General features: G+C 44.0%; 3 protein-coding genes across 3 annotated transcripts; 2 read left to right on the forward strand and 1 right to left on the reverse strand.

Moving 5' to 3' along the window:
- The first annotated feature begins 318 nt into the window (after nt 1-318).
- LYSET (lysosomal enzyme trafficking factor) lies at nt 319-5671 on the forward strand. Its single transcript, XM_068399665.1, has 2 exons — nt 319-452; nt 2550-5671. Exon 2 carries the CDS (start codon nt 2566-2568, stop codon nt 2959-2961), a length of 396 nt encoding a protein of 131 aa, XP_068255766.1. The 5' UTR covers nt 319-452; nt 2550-2565; the 3' UTR covers nt 2962-5671.
- Nucleotides 5672-10371: 4700 nt separating this feature from the next.
- On the reverse strand, nt 10372-11281 carry GON7 (GON7 subunit of KEOPS complex). Its single transcript, XM_068399801.1, has 2 exons — nt 11014-11281; nt 10372-10885 (listed from the first exon to the last, which is right to left on the reverse strand). The coding sequence occupies exons 1-2, from the start codon at nt 11210-11212 to the stop codon at nt 10764-10766; spliced, it is 321 nt and encodes a 106-aa protein (XP_068255902.1). The 5' UTR covers nt 11213-11281; the 3' UTR covers nt 10372-10763.
- Nucleotides 11282-11444: 163 nt separating this feature from the next.
- UBR7 (ubiquitin protein ligase E3 component n-recognin 7) lies at nt 11445-22975 on the forward strand. Its single transcript, XM_068399800.1, has 11 exons — nt 11445-11657; nt 11845-11978; nt 12787-12847; nt 14423-14518; nt 15654-15707; nt 16882-16987; nt 18214-18398; nt 18974-19105; nt 19506-19668; nt 20584-20645; nt 21453-22975. The coding sequence occupies exons 1-11, from the start codon at nt 11445-11447 to the stop codon at nt 21543-21545; spliced, it is 1299 nt and encodes a 432-aa protein (XP_068255901.1). The 3' UTR covers nt 21546-22975.
- The last annotated feature ends 188 nt before the right edge of the window (nt 22976-23163 follow it).

Genomic DNA, 23163 nt, shown 5'->3' on the forward strand with positions numbered 1-23163 from the left:
CCTCCACCACTACGTGAAGCAGCACTAGCGCAGAAGCGACGGCAGCTCGGGACCGGCAGCCACAGCCGCACCGGCGGCCACTGAAGGGTGAATAAAGGAAATGAACACCGACACAGCCAGGCCGCCATAAAGGCCGGCCGCCATTTTGGGCGAGGCGAACGCCGCCGCAGCGGGGCGCGGGCCCCAGCCAAGATGGCTACCGGCCAACCCGCCCCGCTCGGGTAGGGCCGGCCCGGCCCCGCCCCGGATGCAGACGGCCGCGCACCGGAAGCGCTTCTCCGCATGCCGGAAGTGCCGCGGTTCCGGAGCGGCGGCCGGGCGGCGATGGCACCGGGCCGGCAGCGGCGCGGTGGGCTGGCGGGCCCTTCCGCCTCCCGGCGCGGCGGCGCGGGCTGAGGGGAGCGGGCTGCCTGCCGTCGCCCTCCCGCTCCCTCCTTCTCCGCTGGAGGAAGGTAAGAGGCTGCCGGCGCCGGTGAAGGGCCGTGGCGGTGGGAGCGCCTCTCGCCTGGAGCGCGGGTCGAGCGCTGGCGGGAGGGCTGAGCGCTGCGGGCGTCGCCGGCGGCTGGTTTGCGCGGCCTGTGGCGAGAGGAGAGCCCCGGCGCACCCGCGGGCTGGGGGTGAACGACGCCGGTAACCATCGCAGGTATCTCCGAAAGCTGCAAGTAAAACTCGTGCCTGAAACGGAAAACGAGGAGAAAACTCCGGGCGTTCTCTCTGCCCCGCTCGGCGTCACCGGAGCTGGGGCTCCTCTGCTGGCTGCTGCTGCCTCGCAAGGGCAGGAGCAAAGCAACTAGTGTTTACCTTCTTAAATCTACTGCAGTTTTAATAGCGTTTGTGCTTTTAATATGTGCATTCCTTTTGAAGACTATTTTCTTCGAAGGCAACTACTTGTTGGCCATCTCTGAAATGCCCTAACTGCTGGAAAAAACGGACAGTGACTTAGCTGCTGGGTAAACATGGACTCTGGAATTTGAGTTTTTACCCAGTGGATTAACAGGTTCTTACACAAATTTTTCGGTTGTCCAACTAAAAGTATTAGATTGGTGTATTAAAGCGAAACATACTGTTAAGTTGTATAGAAGTGTAAGCTAAACATCAAATAGCTGTCACAGACATAAGTAATGGCATTCTGAGGTATTTACTGTCACTGTATGTTTGACTCTTTTAGCCACCATAGATGCAGCAGTGTGAGGGCCAGAACTACTTCTCCAGGGCTATCCTGATCAGATGCTGTCAGGTCAGGACTGAGGATTATCCTTCAGATTTGGAAAACCAGGAGGTCTTTCAAGATTGCTAACCAGACAGATTAATTTGGCCTCGGGAGGGGGGATTTAGAAAGGTGTAATTATTTTTTTACCAATTACAGTAAAGTGTCTTCTATTAATAGTTATTGTTCTGGATGCATAAATCATCCTTAAACAAGCATTTCTGCCTAGTATTTTTAAAGCCTGATACATTTTCTTAAAACAATGCTGCATAAATTGATTTTACCCCTCTCTGAAAAATGCTAGGAAAGTTAAAACCCCAACAGTTGAGAAAGTATATTTGTTAGGATAACTCTTTAACCAGCTGCAGTGAAGCGGTGGTTCTCTTTGCCCTGCCTAAGGGCTGTTTTGAGGGAAGGTTGTGATGACTTCTTGGCAGAGGTACTGCAGCTAGAGTGTTTATGACCGGTTTGAAGAGTGTTTCAAGTCACCTAGACTCCTACAGCCAGCTGGAGATCTTAAAGCAGCTAAAATGGATCCCAGTAGTGTCTACGGTGCTTCAGTAATTTCTGCTGCTTCTGAAAAGTGCCATTTGACTGGTGTCTGGTTTGTTCTGCACTGAGGCAGTAACTAGTACAGAAGTTCAACTCCTTTCCTCCAGAAGGCATACTGCAACTGTAGAGCAGAAGTACAGTTAGGTAGAGCAGAAGTACAGTTAGGTGCAGGTAACATGCTTATAGGGTCTTCATGTGTGCAAATGGGTACAAATACATACCTGTAGTGCCTATCTTCCCATGTGCAAACTGAAAATGTCCTTTTATGTGGTCCCTTTAGATAGGCACTTGGCTAAACCTCAATAAAACTGGACGTTGCTACACTGCAAAGAAGCAGCGATGAACTCCCGTTACTGGCTGGCTAGCCGTGTGTTTGTCTTGCAGACATCAAAGAACTTTACAGGCTTCCTATTTTTATAGGAAGTCTTGTATTATCCCCACCCTGTGGCTAGAGGGCAGGTGGGATAAGTAACTTACCCAATTCATGACTTCTGTTTTGTTCCCTCAGTACTTGACTTTAGCCTGGTATAACTTGATAGCTAGCAGGCCCTACACTAGCCAGAGCCATGGATGGAGCATTGCACGGAATTACCATTAGCCTAGTGCTGACATAGTAGTATGATTTTCTCTGATGTAGAGATAACTCAGGTCTTCAGAAATGGGCGTGTGCACTGTTTTTATTAACGTGTCATGAAAAAATTATAAAAAGTTAACATATGAAAACCAAGCTGCATCTGTATGTCCTCTTTCTCCAAGCTCTACTGAATGTATGCGTTGCCTTTTGTTCCAGGTGCAGAGCATGGAGAATGATGAACTTCCGCCAGAGGATGGGATGGATTGGTGTGGGCTTGTACTTGTTGGCAAGTGCTGCAGCTTTTTATTACGTCTTTGAAATCAATGAGACTTACAACAAACTAGCACTGGAGCACATTCAGCAACACCCCAAGGAACCACAGGAAGGAACCACATGGACGCACTCCTTAAAAGTACGACTGCTGTCCTTGCCCTTTTGGCTGTGGACTCTAATATTTTTAATACCATATTTACAGATGTTCTTGTTCCTCTATTCCTGTACAAGAGCTGACCCCAAAACTGTTGGGTATTGCATCATTCCTATCTGCTTGGCTGTTATTTGCAATCGTCATCAAACATTTGTGAAGGCCTCTAATCAGATCAGTAGATTACAACTGATTGACACTTAGCTCAATTTCTAGTTTCTGCAGCTGTTTTGGAGCAATTGCATATGCCTGATCTAATCACACGACTCAAGTTCTGAGTGAAGGCTGGAAAGAGCCTTTTCTTTCAAACTGTTAAGCAATGAGGAGAGTGACTGTTTTCTATTAAAAAAAAAAAAAAAAAGTAACTTCAAAGGTTTTTAAATATGGGTCTATCAGAATGGCCAGAGTGGGAGAGCCCTATGTGACACTTGATGGAAGTATTCCTCATTTTGCCTTAATGATGCAAAATTGCAACACTCCATCTGAAACGTCCTGCCGGGAAATAAGTTTCTGGTCCATGACTTTACTCCTCTGTGCAAAAAAGTGATTTCCTATGTTTTCCCTTGGAGTAAAATCAATGAAAAGATACTTCTTTTGTGGTAAATGTAAAAGGAAAAAAAATCAGAACATGATTATAAAAGCTGCACTTAACACAATTCTTTTTTTTTTTTTTTTTTTTAGTCATAAATATCTACATCAGTGCTGGTTTTTAATGAATTTTTAAAAAATAAGTTTAGATATAAATACAGGAAGCAAAAAATAAAGTTTGTGCACACTTTTAAAGAGAAAAAGGTACTTTTTTGTCTGTGGTAGCTTACTTTTTTTCAGTGACCACAACAGTACCACCTTGTAGTAGGTAGGCAGTGAGGAGTGGCATAGGCCTGGAGGTTGGTGCTTTAAACTCTTTTCTTGCTGTGTCAAAAGCAGCTTGTGCTGGAGTTGGCCGATAGTCTGCACAAAACTTCATTTGTGTTTCCTTCTCCTATCCATAGAAATCTCCTTTGATAAAATTACAAGTGATTGGCATTTACTATGATTCTAATTTCCCTCCGGACATGATGCAAAAGCATGTTCTGGGAGCACTCATGTATGAGGAAAAACTTTGGATTTGGGAAAGTTAACTGGTATTAGCTTGGGGGAATGGTACAAACAGGTTGTGAGACAGATAACCATGTTTCTCCCAGAAATCTGAAGCAGTAAGAAACCTTCTTCTCATTCCTCCAATGAATGCAAATTTCTTCAGTCATACTGAAATTCCACTGAGATTTCTTACCATAGTCTCAACCTCTATTTTTCAGTGCTATTTTGGCATAGCATTTAATTCTAACTACTGGATTGTGTATTTTTAATAATGTCAGATCTGTTCTTTCTTCTTGTCCTTTTTTGCTTCTTATTAGAATAACTAAATTTTTGAGCCAGCTATGATGGAAGTAACCTTCCAAATGCGAAAACAGTGCAAAGTACACTCTTCAAAAGCAGTAGGCCCAAAACAATTATGAACCAAACTCCTCGATTATAATTTCAATTGTATGTGATTGTCAGTACCTAATCATCACAAATACTAATCCATTTCTGACTACTTTAAGGGAATCCTGGAGAGTATCAGCTTTCTCTTGCTTTGGAAAGAGAACACTATTTTCAGTGTTGCTATGTTTAAGCATGGTAGTTACAACACCTTAAACTTTCTGTTTGCATTTGGAGATATTTTGAGACACTGGTTTCAAATACCAGCATCGGTGCTAGGACCTGAAAACAACGCAGCCTTTACAAGAAGGTTTTAAGTTCTAAGTGCAATATGAAAAGGAGGAAGCTGCCATCTTAATATGCCGGAGTAAGAATAAAATATAAACTCTGACTTGTATCTTTGGGAGTCAGAGCTTTAAGCTGTGTTGTTTCCTAACTTTAAAAATAACCATCTTATTTATCTATAAAATAAAAACTTTTCAATGTTTATAAACAGGAGTGTGTTAATGCAGACATATATCAATGTTGGGGTTTTTTTGCTTATGTTTTGCTCAATAGCAGTGCTGGCAGTCAGCTGCTGTAGCTTACTCTCCTGTCCTTCCCTCAGTGTGTAATGTTTGGTTGTTCTTTTTTGTTGTCCTTTTATGCTCTGTGCCCTAATTACTTGTCTGTAGCCTTAAGTTTTGGGGCTGGCTGGATGCAACTGAATCCGTTTGTCATTTCTCTGCCTTTGTGTAACAGGGAGATACCTCTGGCTGGACTATGTTTTTAACTTGGTGCTGCAGTTTTTAAACTGAGCAGTTATGTTGTGTCTAGATGGAGTTATTTAGAGAAGAACAACATAAGAGGAAGCATCAAAAATAGAAAATGATAGGAAGAACTGCCTAAGTTTCTGATGTGCAAGCATGTGGCCTTTAGCAAATTCATCAGCATGCCTGATGTGATGAGCCAAGCTGTCTGGATGTGAAGCACGTGCTGGGCGCAGCGGTGACTTAGAGAATGGAGGTTTGTGTTTGTAGACTTTTCCATCAGAAGTCTGGTTTTGGTTTAAGCTGTCAACAAGGATGAGCTTTACAACTAACTACAGAAAGACACAATCATCTAATTCAAGCAAATGCTATGTCTGTAAGGATTTGAGCTTGAGGTGGAAAGCAGCAGTGGAGAGAATTAGTATAAACTATTAACATAGTGCATAGGAATACTAGACAATAGGACTAGGAGAAGAGGAAAGCTACCTCTGCAGGTGCTTCCAGCATTTTTGGCACCAGTGGAACATCAATAGGTGAAGTGTTACTCACAGAGTAAGTAAAGGTAAGACTATAAAAATTAATGATTAAATTGTTTTTTTACTGTAGTCTTTTAAAAGAAGTAGTGAAATAACTTTAAGCTTGATTGTCCTGATTTTTAGATAGTGTCAAGATTTTTAGATAGTGTCAAGGCTAATTCGTTCTCAGTCACAGAAGATAACTGCCTGTAACACAAATTGACATAATCTACAAGGCATAATCAAGTTCCAAGAAGTTTTACAACCTCTTTAAAGACTACAGTACTACTCAATTAGTTCTTGATTGTAAATGACAGGTAACAGCGCGAATCTGTTTCTACAGCAATGGCATTAATAAAAGATTCGAGACTAGCTTATACTAGTCATACAAATCTACTTGCTCATACAAATACACTTGCTCATACAAATCTGTTTAGTTCTTTTCACTGAGTGGGCAGAAAAGATTAATTGCTGCAACTTCCACTTTGGGGTGGGAAAGGTATTTTTACTTTTTTAACTTGAAATGGGTTAGCTCAGACCTGATCTTTAAGAGCTTCCTGAAGCAGCAGTTGTATAATAATAGAGGCAGTAATGAAGTCCTCAGAAGATTGCTAACCTCTGCCAGCTTAGCAATCATTCAGTACTTTAATTTTCTGCCAAGAGAGTAGCTGTAACACAAGGTTGATGAATATTCATCTCTGTGGCATCTACCCTGGATTTCTTTTTATTGTGTTTGTATCAATCATCACAAGATAAAGCTTTGTCAGACTGCTTGAGCATCACTCTTAGGTAGTCTGAGTGTTAGTTTCATTAGCTGCTCGACCTTCCCCTGACAGCCCCTTCCCGTCTCAGGAAGATGTCTGCCACATTTTTTTTAAGTGCTGCTGGGCCTGTTCTTCACTTTCTCCGGTGGGAGAGCAGGTCCAATGAAGAGCGCTGCAGCCCTTCAAACCTGGAGAGAAGTAAGTTGCAATGAAATGTGTTCCTAGGAAGCACGTTTCTTCCAGCAGCAAAGCAGAACTGCAAGCTTGATTTCTTTTTTAATTAAAAATATGAGAATTGACTTATCCTTGGAACAAAACTTACCAGTTTGTGCAGGGTACCTATTAACTTCCCTTATTTTCTCTTGCCTGGTCCATTGTCTTCTTAAAAGGATGCTCTCTAGTTTATTATTCTATTAGTTTCTAAAAAATGCTGCTTTTCATGTACCAGTCTTGGATGAGAACCTCTTTTCTACATGTGACCTAATGCATGAAAGCAGTTTAATAACTTTATCAGGTAGTTAATTTGTAAGAACTGACTCATTTTAGCTCTCCTTAAAGCTAGCCCTATGGTACAGGTTTCTTCTGTAAGAAAGAACATGCCACAGCCACAAGAAGGTATTTCTACTCAACTCTCAGTCCTCAAAGTCCATGACTAGCCCAGTAAATTTTGGCTAGCGGATGTGGCCAAAACCACTGCTCAGTTGTTTACACTGCTGAGTGTTAACCATAGATTAAGCCCCATGATACATTATTATGTCGTAACTGCCAGATTACTGTGTATTTTGGAGAGAATCTGATTGATATCTGTAGGAGCTTGTGTATAAATGAACTTTTAAGCTAGAATGAGTGGGAATTACACAGGGGCTGCAATGGGTGAAATGCACTCAAACCCTTTTAATGAAAATTATGAGAGTGAATCTCTACTAGGAACTAGGAAAGGCCTTGCACTTTTAGACAATGCCCTGATTATCAGGCATAATGGGATTGTCCCCTTTCCCTCACAGAACCATCAGAGTGCCTAATAAATATCATACTTGTGATTTTAAACTTTTTTTTAAACACAGAACACTGCAACCTGTTAAATTTCTTTGTGAATTTAGTCTCAAAGTTGTTCGAATCAGCAAATTCAGTATGTCAAAGCAGGAACAATAGAGTATGTGATATAATCCCAGTCTAGGTAAAGGAGACTTGCTTTGACATTTTTGCTGTCCTGTTTTGCAACTAGTAAAAGTAGTCGGTTCTCATCTAACTACTACCAAGAATTCAATTTAGTATCACTTCAGCTCTTTTAATTCAATAGAAACATACAAGCATTCTCCCCCTTTATCAGTAAGGATATCCATCTAGCCCCTTCTGGCTAGTAAAACTAAGTTCTATTAGGAAGACATACAAACTATGCTGAACAGCACAGAGGTGGTGAACTGGGCTTGTTCTGTGCCAGCCAGAAGTTTGGTTAAGGTACACAAGCACTAGCAATCTCAGAGATTAAGTATGCCATCTTTCTTCCATCAAGGCTTATCTGCTCTACCTAAAATGCAGGATGGACAGTTGACTTATGGCCTGCATAAAACTTCATTCTCTAGCACAGCTTTGTAAAAGTCATCCCAGACTTTTGCTATATTCTCCACACAAAGAAACCTTTAGTTTTTCTGTTTTCAGGAAGTTTTGGAGCCTCTCCCACAGCCATGGAAAAACCTGTATGCTTCATTGACTTGTCTGACTTGGTTGCTTGGAAAAAGCGTGCCACGACCAGTAAGCAACACCAGCTGCTTCTCCCTGTTGCCCCCTGTACCTTTTCCCAATTGTTTGGCCAGAAGGACAGTACAGGAGGTGGGAGACTGCAGTCCTTCTGGGGGAGAAAGGGGCTCCTCAGAAGGGGTTCAGAACACAGCTGTGGGGTCGGTCCTAAACAGATATAGAGGGAGAAAGATTAAAAAAAACCATCACACCAAAGCTTTCTGTGCCTGGTTAGCTTGTAGCACCTCTCAGAAAAGTTCTCTGTTGGTGAGTTCGGGCACTTAGGTCACAAGCAAGCCTACAGTTTAGAATTATTCAAGGCCCCATGAAGCTCCAGTTCCCTTTTCATTGTTTAAAAGTTTTGTGGCTGCAATAAGGACTAAAAATGATTAATTGAAGTTAAAACTTGCGTGGCTGTTCTTGACCCAATGCATGTTGATCTCTTCTGGAGCTCAGCTGCAGCATGTTACTGTGTCCAGGTTGACAGAAAAAAGAAGTATCCCATTACTGGAGTATTAATTACCTGCACTTATTCCCACACTAGTGAAGTTAGGGTTTGTTGCCTAGACCAGTGGTTTTCAGCCTGTGACTTGCCAGTGGACTATTTACACAAAGTTTATATATAAAGACCACAAATTCATGCCTAATGTTAAATGTTGCTTTTTAGCCATCCCACAGTTCACACCATTGTTGGGGTGCTTAGGCCTGCGGTCTGGAAGGGGCGGGGGGAAGGAAAACACTACTCTCACATGTAGCTCTACAAGCTTCCAGAGCTGCAAAACAGAGCTCATAAAAGATGTCATCGCTTTAGCACAGGTCACATGAAGGAGCCCTTCTGATAACATTTATCAGGATAAGTTTTTTGTACTAAATGTTGCCTTTGCTATTTTGATAAGCCACTTCCTTCACTGCCACTTCCTTCAATAAACTATCTACCCTAAAACACTTTAACCATTTTATCACACAAAGATTTTGCAGCCTGACAAGAGATCAGAATTAATTCGTGTAATTTTTTCTTACCCTAGGTCCTCGGCAACTAAAGCTCCCTACTCTTCAGTTGGTCTTCTCTCCTCCGTTATGCCTCTGTTGTATCTGCTAACAGAATAAAAGGTGTATGAATTTCTTAGAGTAAGAGTACATAAAGGTGTCCAAAATATGTTTACTGGACCTCTTTTCCAACTTTTTTTTTGCACTATTTCAAATTAATGCAATTTTGTGCTTCATGGTGAATAAAAATTCACCCATAATTTATTCTGATACTTTGTCCTCCATACACAAATCTCAAGATTTGCTCAGTTTCCATAATTAATGCATAAACTAACTATGCCAGTGGAACACATGAAACTGAAAAAAAAATGCTTTTCACACTATTAAATCAGTCAGTTAATTTCTGCTAGAGAAAACTCTCAGGCTCCACAGTAAGCTCTGTGGACTGGCTATCATGATTACTTTATGCCTGTTCACAGAAGCATGCACCAAAGAAAACCTGGGAATTAAAGTAACATATGGGAAACGTTGACAACTTTCCCCTTTTAAGAAGCATTTGTTACCTTAACGACATTCCACATGCTGCATTATCATCATAGGAACAAGCTACCTTAGCAGAGGGATTGAGTTATGATAACTTATACAGCCAAGAACTGTTACTCATAATGTAGTCATAGGTGTTACTGGAATATTTGAACTCCTCCCTGCCTTTACATGAACTATAGCAACCAGTGTAGAACCCTACTACATTTCCCCTAGCTTCTACCCCAAATTTTGTTTTTATAAAGCATCTCAAAAAAATCACTCTCCTTTTTTCTTATTTTTTTTTTTTTATTTTGAGGAAACATTGAAGAGTTTTGCATAGGCAGAATATTAAGTTCTGATGTTCACTTTGATTTAGCTACTGAATGAGCCTAGAAATCAACCTGGATAAAACTCAGTGATGGAAGAAAGTATATAAAGATTGAGACCTGCATGAAAAAAAAAAGAAAAAACATTTGGAGAAGCCAGACTTGGGATAGAGAGCAGTTTTTAAATTATGTAATATTAAAGATAATTACCAAAATCACATTGACTTGTCAGCTTTCTGGCTGTCACTAAAAGCGAGGATTTTTTGAAACCAAGCTTTCCAACTTTTTCAGTCTACTTTGTCTATGCCCTTCCCAGGAAAATACATGAGTGATGGGTGACTAGAATAAACCTTTTAGATGACAGGCAAAAATAATCTTACGCTGTAGGGCTGCACAGCACTGTTGTAGGACTGTTCAGGAATGGAGAGTCACATCTGTGCTGGTGTTTTTAACAAACTTTAAATACTATAGTGGTCTTACATTGCTTTATCTCCATTCAAGTAAGAGTTGTCTTGTACCATTTCAAGATTATATCTGACCAAATACCTCTTTCCAGATTTTATTACTTTATTTTAAAATAGTTCAAGTCAACGTGAAGGAATACTATGACCTGGAAAAAGTAATTAAAAACGTAGCAGTCAGAAGCCTTCTGAGAAGAGTTTTAAGTTTGTCATCTGGTTTACTAAAAACTCAGCTCAGCAGAACACGGGTACCCTGTGAGCAACACGCTGCTCACGCCAACGCGCCCCTTTCCTTAAGGCTTCCGTATTCAAACAGCGTCGGGACCCACATTTCGCTTTTACAGCAGGAGCAGAAGAGCCGCGGGCGCCTGCCCGGCCGGCGCGGCCTACCCGGCCCGGGCACGGCCCGGGGCGCGCTGTCGGGCGGCACCGCTGGAACGTCCCGTTCTGGGCCGCAGCTCAGTCCCCAACGCCACCGTCAGGGCTGCTGGACCTTCGTCCGCTTTCGAGGCGGGTCATCGGCACTCGCCTCCGTGTCCATGTTGTTTTCGTCTTCGCCTTCATCCTCCTCCTGCTCCTCCTCGTCTTCCCCCACGCCACCTGCCAGGGTTCAAGCGGGGCGCGGATCAGCGGCGCGGAGAGGACACCCCGGGGGCGGCGGAGCCCCCTCGCCGAGCCCCCTCGCCGCGCTCCCGCCCGGCCCCCGCCGGCCGCCCCCCGCCACTCACCGCGCGGCACGCCGCCGCCCGCCGCCTCCCGCTCCTCCTGCACCAGCGGCTCCAGCAGCTCCACCACCCGCTCCTGCAGCTCGGCCAGGGCCCGCCGCAGCCCGCGCAGCTGCCCGTCCTCGCCTTCCTCCGCCGGGCACGGCACCCGCACCGAGCGCGTCCGCCCGTCGCGGTCCCGCAGCTCCGCCACCAGCTCCATCGCGCCGCCGCCCAAGCTCCGCAGGGGGCGCGCTCGCCCGCAAGCGCGCACAGCCCGCCCGCCGGCTGACGACCCCGCCCCGCCCCGCCCCGCGCCGCTCGGCAGTCACGTGCCCGCCGTCCGCCTGCTGCGCGGGCTGCCCCGCCGCTCCCCCCCTCGGTGACGCGAGGCCCCGGTCACGTGGGGCGCGCGGTTCCGCTTCCGCTGTGGCGCCCCCTGGCGCCTGCGCTGCATGTTTCCCGCCTCGGCTCGCCCTCGGCCTCGCGTTCCCGCGATGGAGGCGGCGGCGGCGGCGGAGGGCGCCGAGCCGGCGAGCGGCTGCGGCGGCGGCGCGGAGGAGCCCGTGGTCTCCTTGGCGGAGGTGCTGGCGGAGAACGAGGAGCTCGAGAAGGAGGCGCGGGCCGTGCTGGGGGGCAGCGACCACGAGCGCTGCAGCTACTCGCAGGTGGGGGCGGGGCCGGGCGCCGCGGGGGGGCCTGGGCGGGGCCGGGGGGCGGGGCCTGGCGCAGCGGGGGCGGGGGCCTGGCGGGGCAGGGGGCGGGGCCTGGGGTCGGGGGGCGGGGCGTGGGCGGGGCCACCCGGGGCTGGGACCCCCCGGCGGCCCATGCAGCGTGCGGCGGTGTCGCCCCCAGGGCGCGGTGAAGAGGCAGGCGCTGTACGCCTGCAGCACCTGCACGCCTCCCGGTGGGGAGCCGGCGGGGATCTGCCTGGCCTGCAGCTACGAGTGCCACGGCACCCACCGCCTCTTCGAGCTCTATACCAAGAGGTACGGCGGCGCGGCGCGGGGCGGGGTGGGCGGGGCGGGGGCGCGGGCCCGGCCCGGCGGCGGGAAGCGCGCGCGCTGGTGGCGGGCGGGGGCGGCTCGAGCCCCCTCAGGCCGCGGTCGGTTCCTCAGCGCTCTGGGGAGCGCGGCGGGGTGCGCTGGCCGTCACCGCTCGCCTTCTCCGCCCGGCCCTGGGTGCTGGGACGCTCTGCGGGGGCTGTGGGGTGAGGGGAGCTGGCCCGGGGGAATTTCCCCAGAGCCTCCTCCGCTGTGTAACACATTTCAGTGGGGCGGGGCAACGATCCGGTGTGTAACTCACACACAATACACCACCCCCAGCACAACTGCGCGGGCAGCTGAGGTCAGGTCACTGAGGCACCCGTGTTCCCCCGTTCCCTTGGCACACCAACCCTGTTTAAGTGAGAGCTGAGGTGTCTGAGTAGGAAACAAGAGCTTAATCACCTTCACGGATCCAGCATTCAGAAACGAACCGGTTCACACTCCTCTTTCACCAACACACGTGCTCGTGTTCTGGAGTGTGGTAGTTGCAGCACCGGGGGTTAGCTGTGCCACTGCGGTCTCCCAGCCAAGCACTGTTGCAAATGATGGTGTTAGCCGAGATCTGCCGAGAACACCATGTGAGAGGGTAAGGCTGCAAGGCCTTTTGGCCAGTTCTGACTGATGCTGTTCTTTAAATAGATGCAAAAATGTTTTTATGGCTCCTAATAAACTGCTGGGAATTGTTACGAACACAAAAACTAACGTGTTTTCAGTTAATAAAAAACCTGAAATGCTGTGTTTTTCTTTCCAGGAACTTCCGCTGTGACTGTGGAAATAGCAAGTTCAAAAATCTGCAGTGCAAGTTACTCCCAGTAAGTTTAGATGTAGGTTTCATACACACAGAATCAAAATAACAGTCTTGGGAGGCTGGTGCCTCGCCTCAGCCAGTGCTGACTCATGCGATGCCTCTGCTTTTCCCAGCAAGTTAAACAAGGTGGGAGTATCACAGCAGGAGATAGATAAACTGGTGAAGGACCAAAGGAAAATGTTGCAAGGAGAGAGAACATTTGATCCTTGTCATCCATGAATGCAGCAGTTCTGCATCCATGGTCAGCATAATGCCAGAAACATGTCATGGTGCCTGCACTAATCCATCACGTTAGCTTTAAGGTGGCTTCAGGAGAACCTTTTGGGGTGCAGTTTTGCAGTTGCATTAAGGAAAACTAAAGTTGTGCTGCTTTCAAAGGAACAGTTCCTTCCCCTTCTTCTTGGTGGCATTACTGCCCTAATCTTTTTTGTTAGGTTGTCACCAGAGCCTACTGACAGGATTGTTTTTTACTGTATTAAACCCCTTGTGCTTTCATACTCAGTGGGCATTTTGGACTCGTCAAGTAGTTGGTAGTCTTCTGGGAAGCAGCGGCAGGAAGCTGCTTGGCTTGCCTGCAGGGCTGCTCCCAGGGTAATAACAGCTCACATGTAGAAACAGCAAGTGGTTTTGTGTATGCCCATGTTGTTCTGACAGAACTGGGACAGATCCAGAGCTAGTTAGCCTGGGGCTGCAGTCCAGTGATCCCTACAGAGACAGATCCCTACAGATCCCTGTGACAATTTTAAGGTGTTACCGTTTCTCATTTGAGTCAATGAAATGGGTCACGTGGTTGTTCCTCCTCCTTCAGTTTAGTGCAAAATCAATTGTACAGGTTAAGTGACCTTCAGCATCCGTCCATTAATCTGGCTGACTTCGTGGGTGCCAGGTGCTCGCGTCGTCCATTCTTCCTTTGTCAGAATAGTGGTAGAAAGGGATTTGTAGTAATATCATAAGTGGTCACAGCTGTTTCTGCAGGGGCTGATGGTGCCCTTAGGCTGCAACTACGTGCAGTTCTGAAGCCCTCTGGCCGCCACTGTATTAGCTGCTGTTTTTTTTCAAATGGGATTACCTATAATTGAATTTCATTCCGCATGTTTTGTAATTTGGATAATCCTTTCCTGTAGAGTGAGGCTTATATGGCATGAATTTAGTGGAAGCGTAGTGGTAAGATTAAACAAAAAGTTGGGTTTGGATCACAGTCTGGATGTTTAAAAAAAATGGAGGGTAGAAGGTGCACAATAAGTTACAGATGTTGCTATAATGGCAGCAAGCAGGCAGGTGTGGTTGGTGATCAAAGCTCTTACATTGTTTTAGATTAGCAGTAGCTTAACAAACATCACAGTTGCCATTTGTTACAAAAGTGGAAAGACTTTTTCCTTTTGAACTTCAGTATTCCTCACGTGCCCTATCTGCTGCTCCTGTGTAGCATGGATGTCAGGATAGTATCTTTCTTTTTGGATCTTCAAGCTGATGAGTATAATGAATGCTTTTAGGAATTAAAGTGGAACAGGAATTGGGTTTTTCTGTCTTCTGTTTTTCACTACATTGTCTGTTGAGACATTTCTTCCTTTCCTCCTAGGAAAAGAGCAAGGTGAATTCAGGAAATAAGTATAATGACAATTTCTACGGATTATACTGTACTTGTAAAAGACCTTATCCTGATCCTGAAGATGAGGTGAGAAATACAAAAACCATTAGTAATCATATATAGATGGTATTTATGCAAAACCTTGGGCAAAGGGTGGTCGCTGAGCTGCTTTACTGGGAAGACGCCACTTTAATAAATCGTATGTTCCATATTGCTTTTGGTTGTCATGTGCTGTATAAAATAATTACTTTATCATTTTTTTTTTTAATGATGGAATATGTTTATGCCTTAAAGACAGACGAGGAGGACAAACCATCATTTGGACAAAACGCTGCTGCAGTCCTTTCTGCTTTCCTCTCTAAAGTTACAGAGTTCCCTTAGGGCATGGGTTTCTCATTATCTTGAGAAATGTGGCAAGCACAGAATAAACACATTGCACGTGTTAGGAGAGACCAGAATCTGCTTCCTTGTGCCTGCAACAGCGCTGTGATAAGGCTTCTGGGATGGGGAGAGTCTGTCCTGTAGCACTGGCTTTAGCTTCCCTTTACGGTAGTCAGATCACTTTTTCTCTGTCTGAAGTATTAAAATAATACTGCTTGGATTGCACACACACACTGTTGTTTGCAGTCATAGAAGTTAGGTGTTTTACAGAATAAGGAAGGCACAAGTCTTTCAAATACAAACAAGTATTTTATAAACTCACCTCTCTGAAGTTCAGAGATAGCTAAACATTTCTAAAGAAATCATTAATAATTGTTTCCTAACAAAGCAGTTTGTACTGTACTGCATTGTGGACAGTTCAGTGAGGATTCTGGCATTCCTATATCAACCTGATGATGTCAGGAATATCGGTATCTTTCTTTTGCTAAGCTGCCTGTTCATGCATTTCTGTTTGTAGGAAGAAAGATACCAATAGTGTATTAACTTTTATCAGCTCTTTCATGTGAGAATGTCTTGCACTACTGGGAAAACTAGTTTTGTAATAATAAATGGGAATTTCCACAGTCTTGGTAATATGACAAATTACATGTGCTGTTGAACTTCAGGGAAGCAAACTGACTAATGAAGCAGTAACTGCTTATTAATGGCAGCTCCCTGTGGGTGGGTGGGTGAAGAGGGAAATGCAATTCACTTGAGCAGGCTTTGCATAACACTGCAGTTTGAGGCTTGTGAAAGATTCCGGAGGTTGCAATTAATGCTAATAATATGACCATTCCTCTAGATTCCAGATGAGATGATCCAATGCATAGTTTGTGAAGACTGGTTCCATGGAAGGGTAAGGAAATTATAAGTAGCAGAATTGCCATTTGCGTAGAAATAAGTTAGTGTTGGTTAAGTTTGCATGGTTATTCTTACTTGGGAAGGTTTGCTGTAGTTCTCAAAAGATTATTACATGAGTTCTAAGGTATTTCTTTTCATCCTATGCAAAGGAATACTGAAAGTTTAATCCTGTACTGCTGTCCACTCCAGTCCAAAAAGCCTAGGAAGACTTCTACCTTTTTGAAGGTTACTGCTGCAGAATAAAATAACAACTCCATAACCATCTCTTTAATTGGAAAATTCTAATCAGTAGAATTGGTGAGAAAAAGATTCTTACTGAGACACATCATTATCAACTACCTGAATAGTTCTTCATTCAGAAGAATGCTTTTTAGACTCTAATTCTTTTAAATACCAAGGGACAAACTGCACAGTTGGTTCCTGATTATGAACTTTGGGGAAATCTTTTAAAAGCAGCTCAGCACTTCAGTGAGTGCCCTACTTAACATGTAAGACTCAGCTTCTTGTGCCTTGGAGGGCACGAGTGAAATCCCATGTTTGAAGTTGCAGGATCAAAGAACTAAAAAAAAGACAGTTGGCTTCAGGTATGGGTTCTGTAGATAAAGTATAGGATTCTTTTGTATGAATGTATGTATTAAGAATGTTATGCTGGATACTGTGAGCTTTGCAAGAGTGCTTTTCAAAAGAAAGCTGGTAAGTGCTTTCAGTTGCCTTAATAGTTCTCACCAGTTTATGGAGAGCTTTGGGACCTAATTCTTTGCAAGTTCAGTGTGAAGGCTTACCACCTCTTACCCGTAAGGAGGTAATCGTAAGTTATTTAAGAGTTTAAACATGCAGTGTGCAATAGGTATCTTCACCTGCCTTATGTTTATGACAGTTCAGAAGAATAACGTTTAGAAATGAGATAAAGATAAGACTGAGATTTCTGGGTATGTAGAAGGCTTAAAAGGCTGTTGATGAAAAGAATTATTTCAGTTTTTCCCTGGAATTTTTATCAGCTCCTTCCAGTCTTTAAGTTATACTGATAATCATTGGGGAAAGTTAGCAGGAGCATATGCTTGTGCTGAAAATATGATGGTATTTGATGCTTTATTTCCTCTAAACCTAGAGTTAAGTCTGTTAATTTTCAGTGAACATTTCACTTCTGCGTACTTGTTTCTTTTTGATAGCATCTTGGCGCAATTCCCCCTGAAAGTGGAGACTTCCATGAAATGGTATGCCAAGCCTGCATGAATCACTGCCATTTCCTGTGGGCCTATGCATCGCAATTAGCAGGTAAAGAAAACTGAGATATATGAGCCAGTATTTTGTTAGCATGTATTTCTCATACTTGGTTGATTAACGACATAACACAGTTTAAGTGACTGTTAGAAATTACATTCTTTATATTGGACAGTCACGTTCAGCAGTGGAACGTGCAGGGCTGTAGTAACTGTTCTGTAAAAAAAAAAATGCAGTTCTTGTTCCTAAATCTTAATTCTGTGGTGCCCACTCATTTATTTTATCAAAGATGTGCTAGCACACAGATGGATGAAGATTTAATAGTTGTCTTAAGGAACTAATTTCTAAACTGGATCGAAGAACTGAAGAGCCATCCTAAGGGAAGCAATGAGGCAAACAGCTGAGTCTGACAGGCTCTGAGCAGCAAAGGGTGAATGATAATGACCTGAAATGAATGTGTAACACCTTAATTGGAGCAGAGCTGTGGCTGTGCTCAGGACACATGTTGCCCACGGTCACACCAGGCCTCTGTCTGCTGTATGGTCTCTGGGGGATCACAAGGGTAGATGGCTTGATTTCTGTGGAAAGAGCTGGTTTCACGTAGTCTCCTAAATGTTGCTTGTATCAACTGGTGATTGATCTCTTATACGCCAGAAATTTCAGTGGTAATTTTAAGGATTCCAAGCTGGCTTACCTGGAGTTCTCTTCTTTCTAATGTAAATACTGTACAGAATGTTTTTTTTTGTTTGTTTTTGGTTTTCCTCCTCCTAACCAGCTATGTCACAGGGCACACATTTGAATTGACATCAAAAGAAAAACTTGTTTTAAATAAGGAAGTGGTTAGTGTAGTTAATCTGTCATAGAGTTTTTGGTGTGTGTGTCTGGAGAAAATGAAAGACTGACACAAAGTCAGCAAAAAAGTATGCAACAGCTGCTGAACCTGCCATAGCTATCAAGGGGTGTCAAGAAGGACAAGCATCTTGGTACAGAACTACCTCAATTGTGATACCCTTTTCCCCGCTCCTAGGGCTTAGATTTTGGGAAGCAGAGTATTTTGGGAGTATGAGAGGTGAAGAAGACTATAGTGAAAGAGGGAGCAGTTTCTTTGTTTACCTAGGTTACTGTGTCTTTGGACAGCTGTAGAATATGTCCAGGACCCTGCAGTGTACGATGTGATCTAGGTACTCTTTGACGTTGCACTGTGAAGCAGAGAACGTTGGTGGGTAGCCTGTACATTGTCTGGCACAGTATTTTCACTTACGTGGGTACGTGTCTTCCAGTTCCTGCTTTGACCAAAGTGAACTCCCTTGAAGATGAAGGGATTGTCCTGAAAGCTGAGGAAAGCGAAGAGCAGAAGAAAGAAATAAAAAAAGAAAGTGGAGTGGAACACCAAGAAACGAAGGAGGAAAATCAAGTGGAGCAGTTTAATGAACCATCCACTAGCTCTGGGTCTGCTTGTCCAGAGGTAAAACAGACCTTCTTTTCTGTCCTGTACATCTTCGTACTGACGAGAGGTGAAGTGAAGCCAACCTCTTTCTGTATAGGTTCAGTGAAGAGGTAAATGCTTTCAGTCTGTTTCAGTGTTCCTCTTCACTCACTGACACTTTGAACGTGCGGTCTCTGTGGAGCACAGCGCAGGCTGTGGAACCCCCTTGTACAAGTGGGTGACAGGGGTGTAACGTCTGCTTGCAGATAGGTTAGATCCATCCCTTCCTGTCAGCCACCTGGCCTTTACGCTCAGGTATCTTCTGAGTTTGTTCTAATACAGAGGTATTACACATTGTAGCTGCATTTGCATGATAGTCCAGCTCTGATTGCTTAAACATTTATGGCTATTGCAGTAAATTTCTACAGAAATTTCCAGTGGAAACTGCTAAAACCACATCAGAATCCTTGTGTGGATGCAATGGTAATATAGGTTGTAAAAATAAGTGTGTCTGAGGCAAAAGAAAAATCTTGCATAAGGAAAATGGCATGCTGAAAAGAACAGTGTATTTGAAGTGACATTACAGAGCACTGAACACTCTTTTTTTAATTCAGGTAGTTACTAAGAGTGAGGAGCCAGTCTGCAAGCTGAAAGAACTCCAAAGCAAGCAATTTTTAAAAAAAGATACTGCCACCTTTTGGCCATCGAACTGGAGAAGCAAATTATGTACCTGTGAAGCTTGTTTGGTATGTATTCTCTCTTCATTCCCATCACTGATGGGGGCGAGGCAGGGAGGAGCTCCCAGAGCATCTTGGAAGGGAAGCTTGTAGATGAAATCTGTGTAAATGTTCTTACTCTGCATGTAAACACCTAAAAAACCCTTCCACACCACATAAAGAAACACACTGAATCCTTTGGAATTAATACAGCACGAAGGAGCTTCTAAATGTTTGTATTTTCTTTGCTGCTTGAATCCAGTATTGCTTTGGAAGTTGCTATGGGGAGATGTCTGAAATGCTGGATACAAAGTTTACATTATTAATTTTATTGTTATTATTTGTGGTACTGAACACAAAAAGGATTGGGTGAGACAGCTGCATCTGAGAAGTTTTGTAATGTAAAAGTAACTTTTACTTTATTCTCCAGAAAATGTATTCAGAGCTTGAAGTCCCATTCCTGACAGATGAATGGGACACTGTCTTGGCTTACGAAAATAAAGGTACCAGTGACCAAGAAACCGAGAGGAGAGATCCTTTAATGGACACCCTTAACAGCATGAACAGAGTCCAGCAAGTAGAACTCATCTGTGGTAAATACAGCTGCTTTTTTGGAATCTGCCTTAATGCTTTAAGTGAACGGTTTCTCATAAGAGATCAGTATCAGGTCTTGCAGTGTGGTGTCAAACTGTTTTTGAAGTAACATGTAGGAGACTGTATGACAGATTGCTCACATCCGTCAGGATTACTCTAGAGAAGTTTGTCCTCTCTGGCCTGTTGTTGCAACTTTAACTTACATTGAGGAACTGGATGGTGTGGGAACTTTTCCCCTATTTAACATCTTAGATACTGTATTGATGGTAATTTCTTGTAACATGAATATTTAAACATCAATTTACACTTCTGCCAGCTGGCTTATTTATCTTGCCCTGTTTGGTTGTTTTGGCCATCTCCTGTTGTTCGGGGGAGTGACAGCAGTGTGAAGCTGGGGTGCAGGGTGCTTCCTGGCACCTCTGCCGCAGGGTATACTGACAAGGCAGTGCTGAGGTGTGTTATAACTGGAGCTGTGTTTCCCTCGTCTGTGTGAGGACTTTGCGCTCTGGTGAGGACACTTGCCCAACCCTGAGTTACAGGCTGGGACTTCCCACCACCACCCATGCGTGCTTTTGCAGTGGGAAGTCGGGAGCAGGTGTGGTCTTTTAATTAATTGTACTAATTCACTCGCTGAACTTCTATACATTTCTCTGAAGATCACCTGAACAGATACTCAGACTACATAGGCTAGTCTGATAAATTATAAGGCTTCTCATGTTTACCTGGACTTGCCTTTCTTTTTATTATTATTATTTATAATCCAGTTCAAACCTAGATTTATCTCAAGTAAATCTAATGAATGATAAGTGGAAGCAGAACAAGTTGTCTTCTTGAGCCAGTGTTACAGTAAAGCTGGATATCTTCTTGTTTTTTTTTTTTTGTCTTCTTTCCCTTGCCTTCGCTTCTCCATCCAGAATACAATGATTTAAAGACAGAACTGACGGACTATCTCAGGAGGTTTGCAGATGAGGGAACGGTAAGGGGCAACTCGCAGAATTTGTTTGCCAGAAAACGTGTGTTAAAGTACTGTTGAGGGGTGGGTGTTGAATCCAATGATGCTGTTATAATATTTTTCTCCTGTCTTTTGGAGTTGCTGGTACTGCAGCAGAAATCAGAAATCCCTGATTTGATTGGAATTTAAGTTGTATTTCCTTACTGACATTGTTGAGAGATAACAGGGACCTTACAGAAATCTGTCCATAAAGTACTGAGAGTACTTCTTAAATTTAAAACTTCTGTTGCTCTAGGAAAAGTATTCAGGGGGAAAAAGCTCTTAACCTTTGTTTTTTCTTAGATTGAATTTAAACCCTTAGAAGAATAAGGACTGACTAAATATTGACAAGCAGTCTTGTCAGTTGTTTTCCTGGAGGAATTTGCATGCTGTTGTTAATCAACATACGAATTTTGTTGGCGTATGTGGTAAATTGCTATAGTTACATTTTAATGAGCCTGAAGTGAGCCAGTGAAAATCTTGCCTTGTGTTAATTTTTCTGATGGTGCACAAGTGGTCAAACCTGTTCAAAATACCATCAGGACCTTTGCCCCATGTGCTTGTTCTGCGTTTGGGGAGCCCATTTCTCTGTATTCTCTTATAACAGAATTTGGGCATTAATTGTCTCCTTGGGTACACCAGGAAAGCTGTTTTGCTCACTGTATCAGAGAGATTCGGGATACTTGGCTTTGTACGTTTTGTGTATTACATGTGGAATACATGTAAGGAAAAAAAAGGATCATTTAACTGAATTCTTGCAGCACAACTTGGGTTTCATATTGCTTCCCCTAGGTGGTTAAAAGAGAAGACATTCAGCACTTCTTTGAAGAATTTCAGTCACGGAAAAGACGACGGACTAACAGGATGCAATACTACTGTAGTTAGACTGAGAGGGTTTGGGTCTGAAAGGACAACTGGGAAAACAATATTCATTGGCAAACAGAAGAGGCATCTTCAGTATTGGCTTCTCATCAAAATCCAACTGTCCAAGAAACATCTTCATTTTGTCTCATATTTCCTTTATTGGTGGCACCTGAAATGTGTTCTTAACAGGTACATTGCATTTATAGGGATTTCAGTGCTGACCGACTGTGCGTTCCCGTGAAAGCCGGCCTTGTCTCACGGGGGAGGATGGCTTCTCAACAGAACAGGGGGCCACTCTTCGTTCCCTTTAACCTTTCACCTGTTTTACTGCTAGTGCCTATAGCTGTATGCTGTACTAAAGCTGCGAGGGGCCTGCCCGCCCTCCCTTCTGCACAGTGCAGGCAATACGCACCCCGTGTGCTGGGGCGCGTTGCTTTCCTGCTTTACACGGCTCTGTATCATCTCTTCGGGTGTAGTGATTCTAGCGAAGGCTCCCAGCACAAAGTAAGTGTCTCCCTGCTACCCAGACGGAGGCACGGCTCCTGAAGGGGTAAAGCAGGCACGTTACGGTCCTGCCCGTGGGGTGAAATTCCATTCTAAAGTCTGGGTCACATCAGGTGACCTAGACAGGATTGTGCTTCTGCGTGCTCGCTCTTCACTCTGGAGGTGCTCCCTGGGCAGGTGAAAAATGAGAAATCATAGGTTAGGCTTGAGGCAACAGAATGCTCAGTTTTTATAAATTCAACAACTTTTTGTTTCTAATATTGTACAGTGATGTACATGCAAAAATTTGCCACATGACCTTTATCCACTCACTAGACTACACACAGTTTCTAGGAGCAGGTACTAAATTACAAATTAAGCAGCAGGGGTGGGTTTGTTACAGGACTTCTTATGTGCTTTGAATTTAAAAACTAGCCTACTGCAAATTATTCTACTTCATAAATGTTCCTGAAAACACTGCAGCATCCTGGTGTTTTGCTACAGTATAAAACGTGATCTTTTTATAATCACTGTGATAATCACGGAACAGGAGATGTTTCACTGACTTTTAAGAATCTACACTTAGCTACAATTCAATATTGACTTTTTGTAAGTTTGGAGCTTGATGTAGTTTTTAGTTTTCTTTACCTACAGACCCCAAAACATACTTTAAGAAAGTCCTAATTTTTAACTCCTGCTTTATGTAGTTGGAGGATTTCTTTACCATGGGGTACTATTCTGCTCCAATGTTAATGACTTTTGAGACGAAAATCAGACCTTTATCATACTCCCTATTAATTGTTTCTGACCACTTTATTTACAAAAGCTAGTTCTAGCAGAGAGGCTCGGTTCACTGGTTTGTTTTATGCAAAATGACTAGTTGCTTTTAAATTTAACTCCAGGTATTGTACGTGCTTTTTTTTTGTAGCAGCTGTTACGGGAGTTGTAACTGCATATCTAACTACACTATCTAAAAATTAAATAACTGTTCAGTCTGTACTGTCTTGTTTTTTTGAAGTGCTGCTCTCGTGTTTTGTAATTCACTAACGGGGTGGGGGAGAAGGTGCCCAGAGGCATGCATTGTCCTGGGTTCCAGCTCTGGCCTGAAACCCGAGGTTTTCCAAGCTGTGCTGTCCTCCCCAGTAGATAAAACAGC

The sequence above is a fragment of the Nyctibius grandis genome, chromosome 4, assembly GCF_013368605.1.
Source record: "Nyctibius grandis isolate bNycGra1 chromosome 4, bNycGra1.pri, whole genome shotgun sequence".
In the NCBI taxonomy this organism is placed as follows: domain Eukaryota; kingdom Metazoa; phylum Chordata; class Aves; order Nyctibiiformes; family Nyctibiidae; genus Nyctibius; species Nyctibius grandis.

Coding starts and splice junctions, on each gene's coding strand:
- GON7 (XM_068399801.1), bottom strand. CDS start 11,212: ATGGAGCTGGTGGCGGAGCTGCGGGACCGCGACGGGCGGACGCGCTCG. Junction 10,886..11,013: donor GGGCGGCGGCGTGCCGCGCG/GTGAGTGGCGGG, acceptor GAACCCTGGCAG/GTGGCGTGGGGGAAGACGAG.
- LYSET (XM_068399665.1), top strand. CDS start 2,566: ATGATGAACTTCCGCCAGAGGATGGGATGGATTGGTGTGGGCTTGTAC.
- UBR7 (XM_068399800.1), top strand. CDS start 11,445: ATGTTTCCCGCCTCGGCTCGCCCTCGGCCTCGCGTTCCCGCGATGGAG. Junction 16,988..18,213: donor CTATGCATCGCAATTAGCAG/GTAAAGAAAACT, acceptor CGTGTCTTCCAG/TTCCTGCTTTGACCAAAGTG. Junction 19,669..20,583: donor GCAAGTAGAACTCATCTGTG/GTAAATACAGCT, acceptor TTCTCCATCCAG/AATACAATGATTTAAAGACA.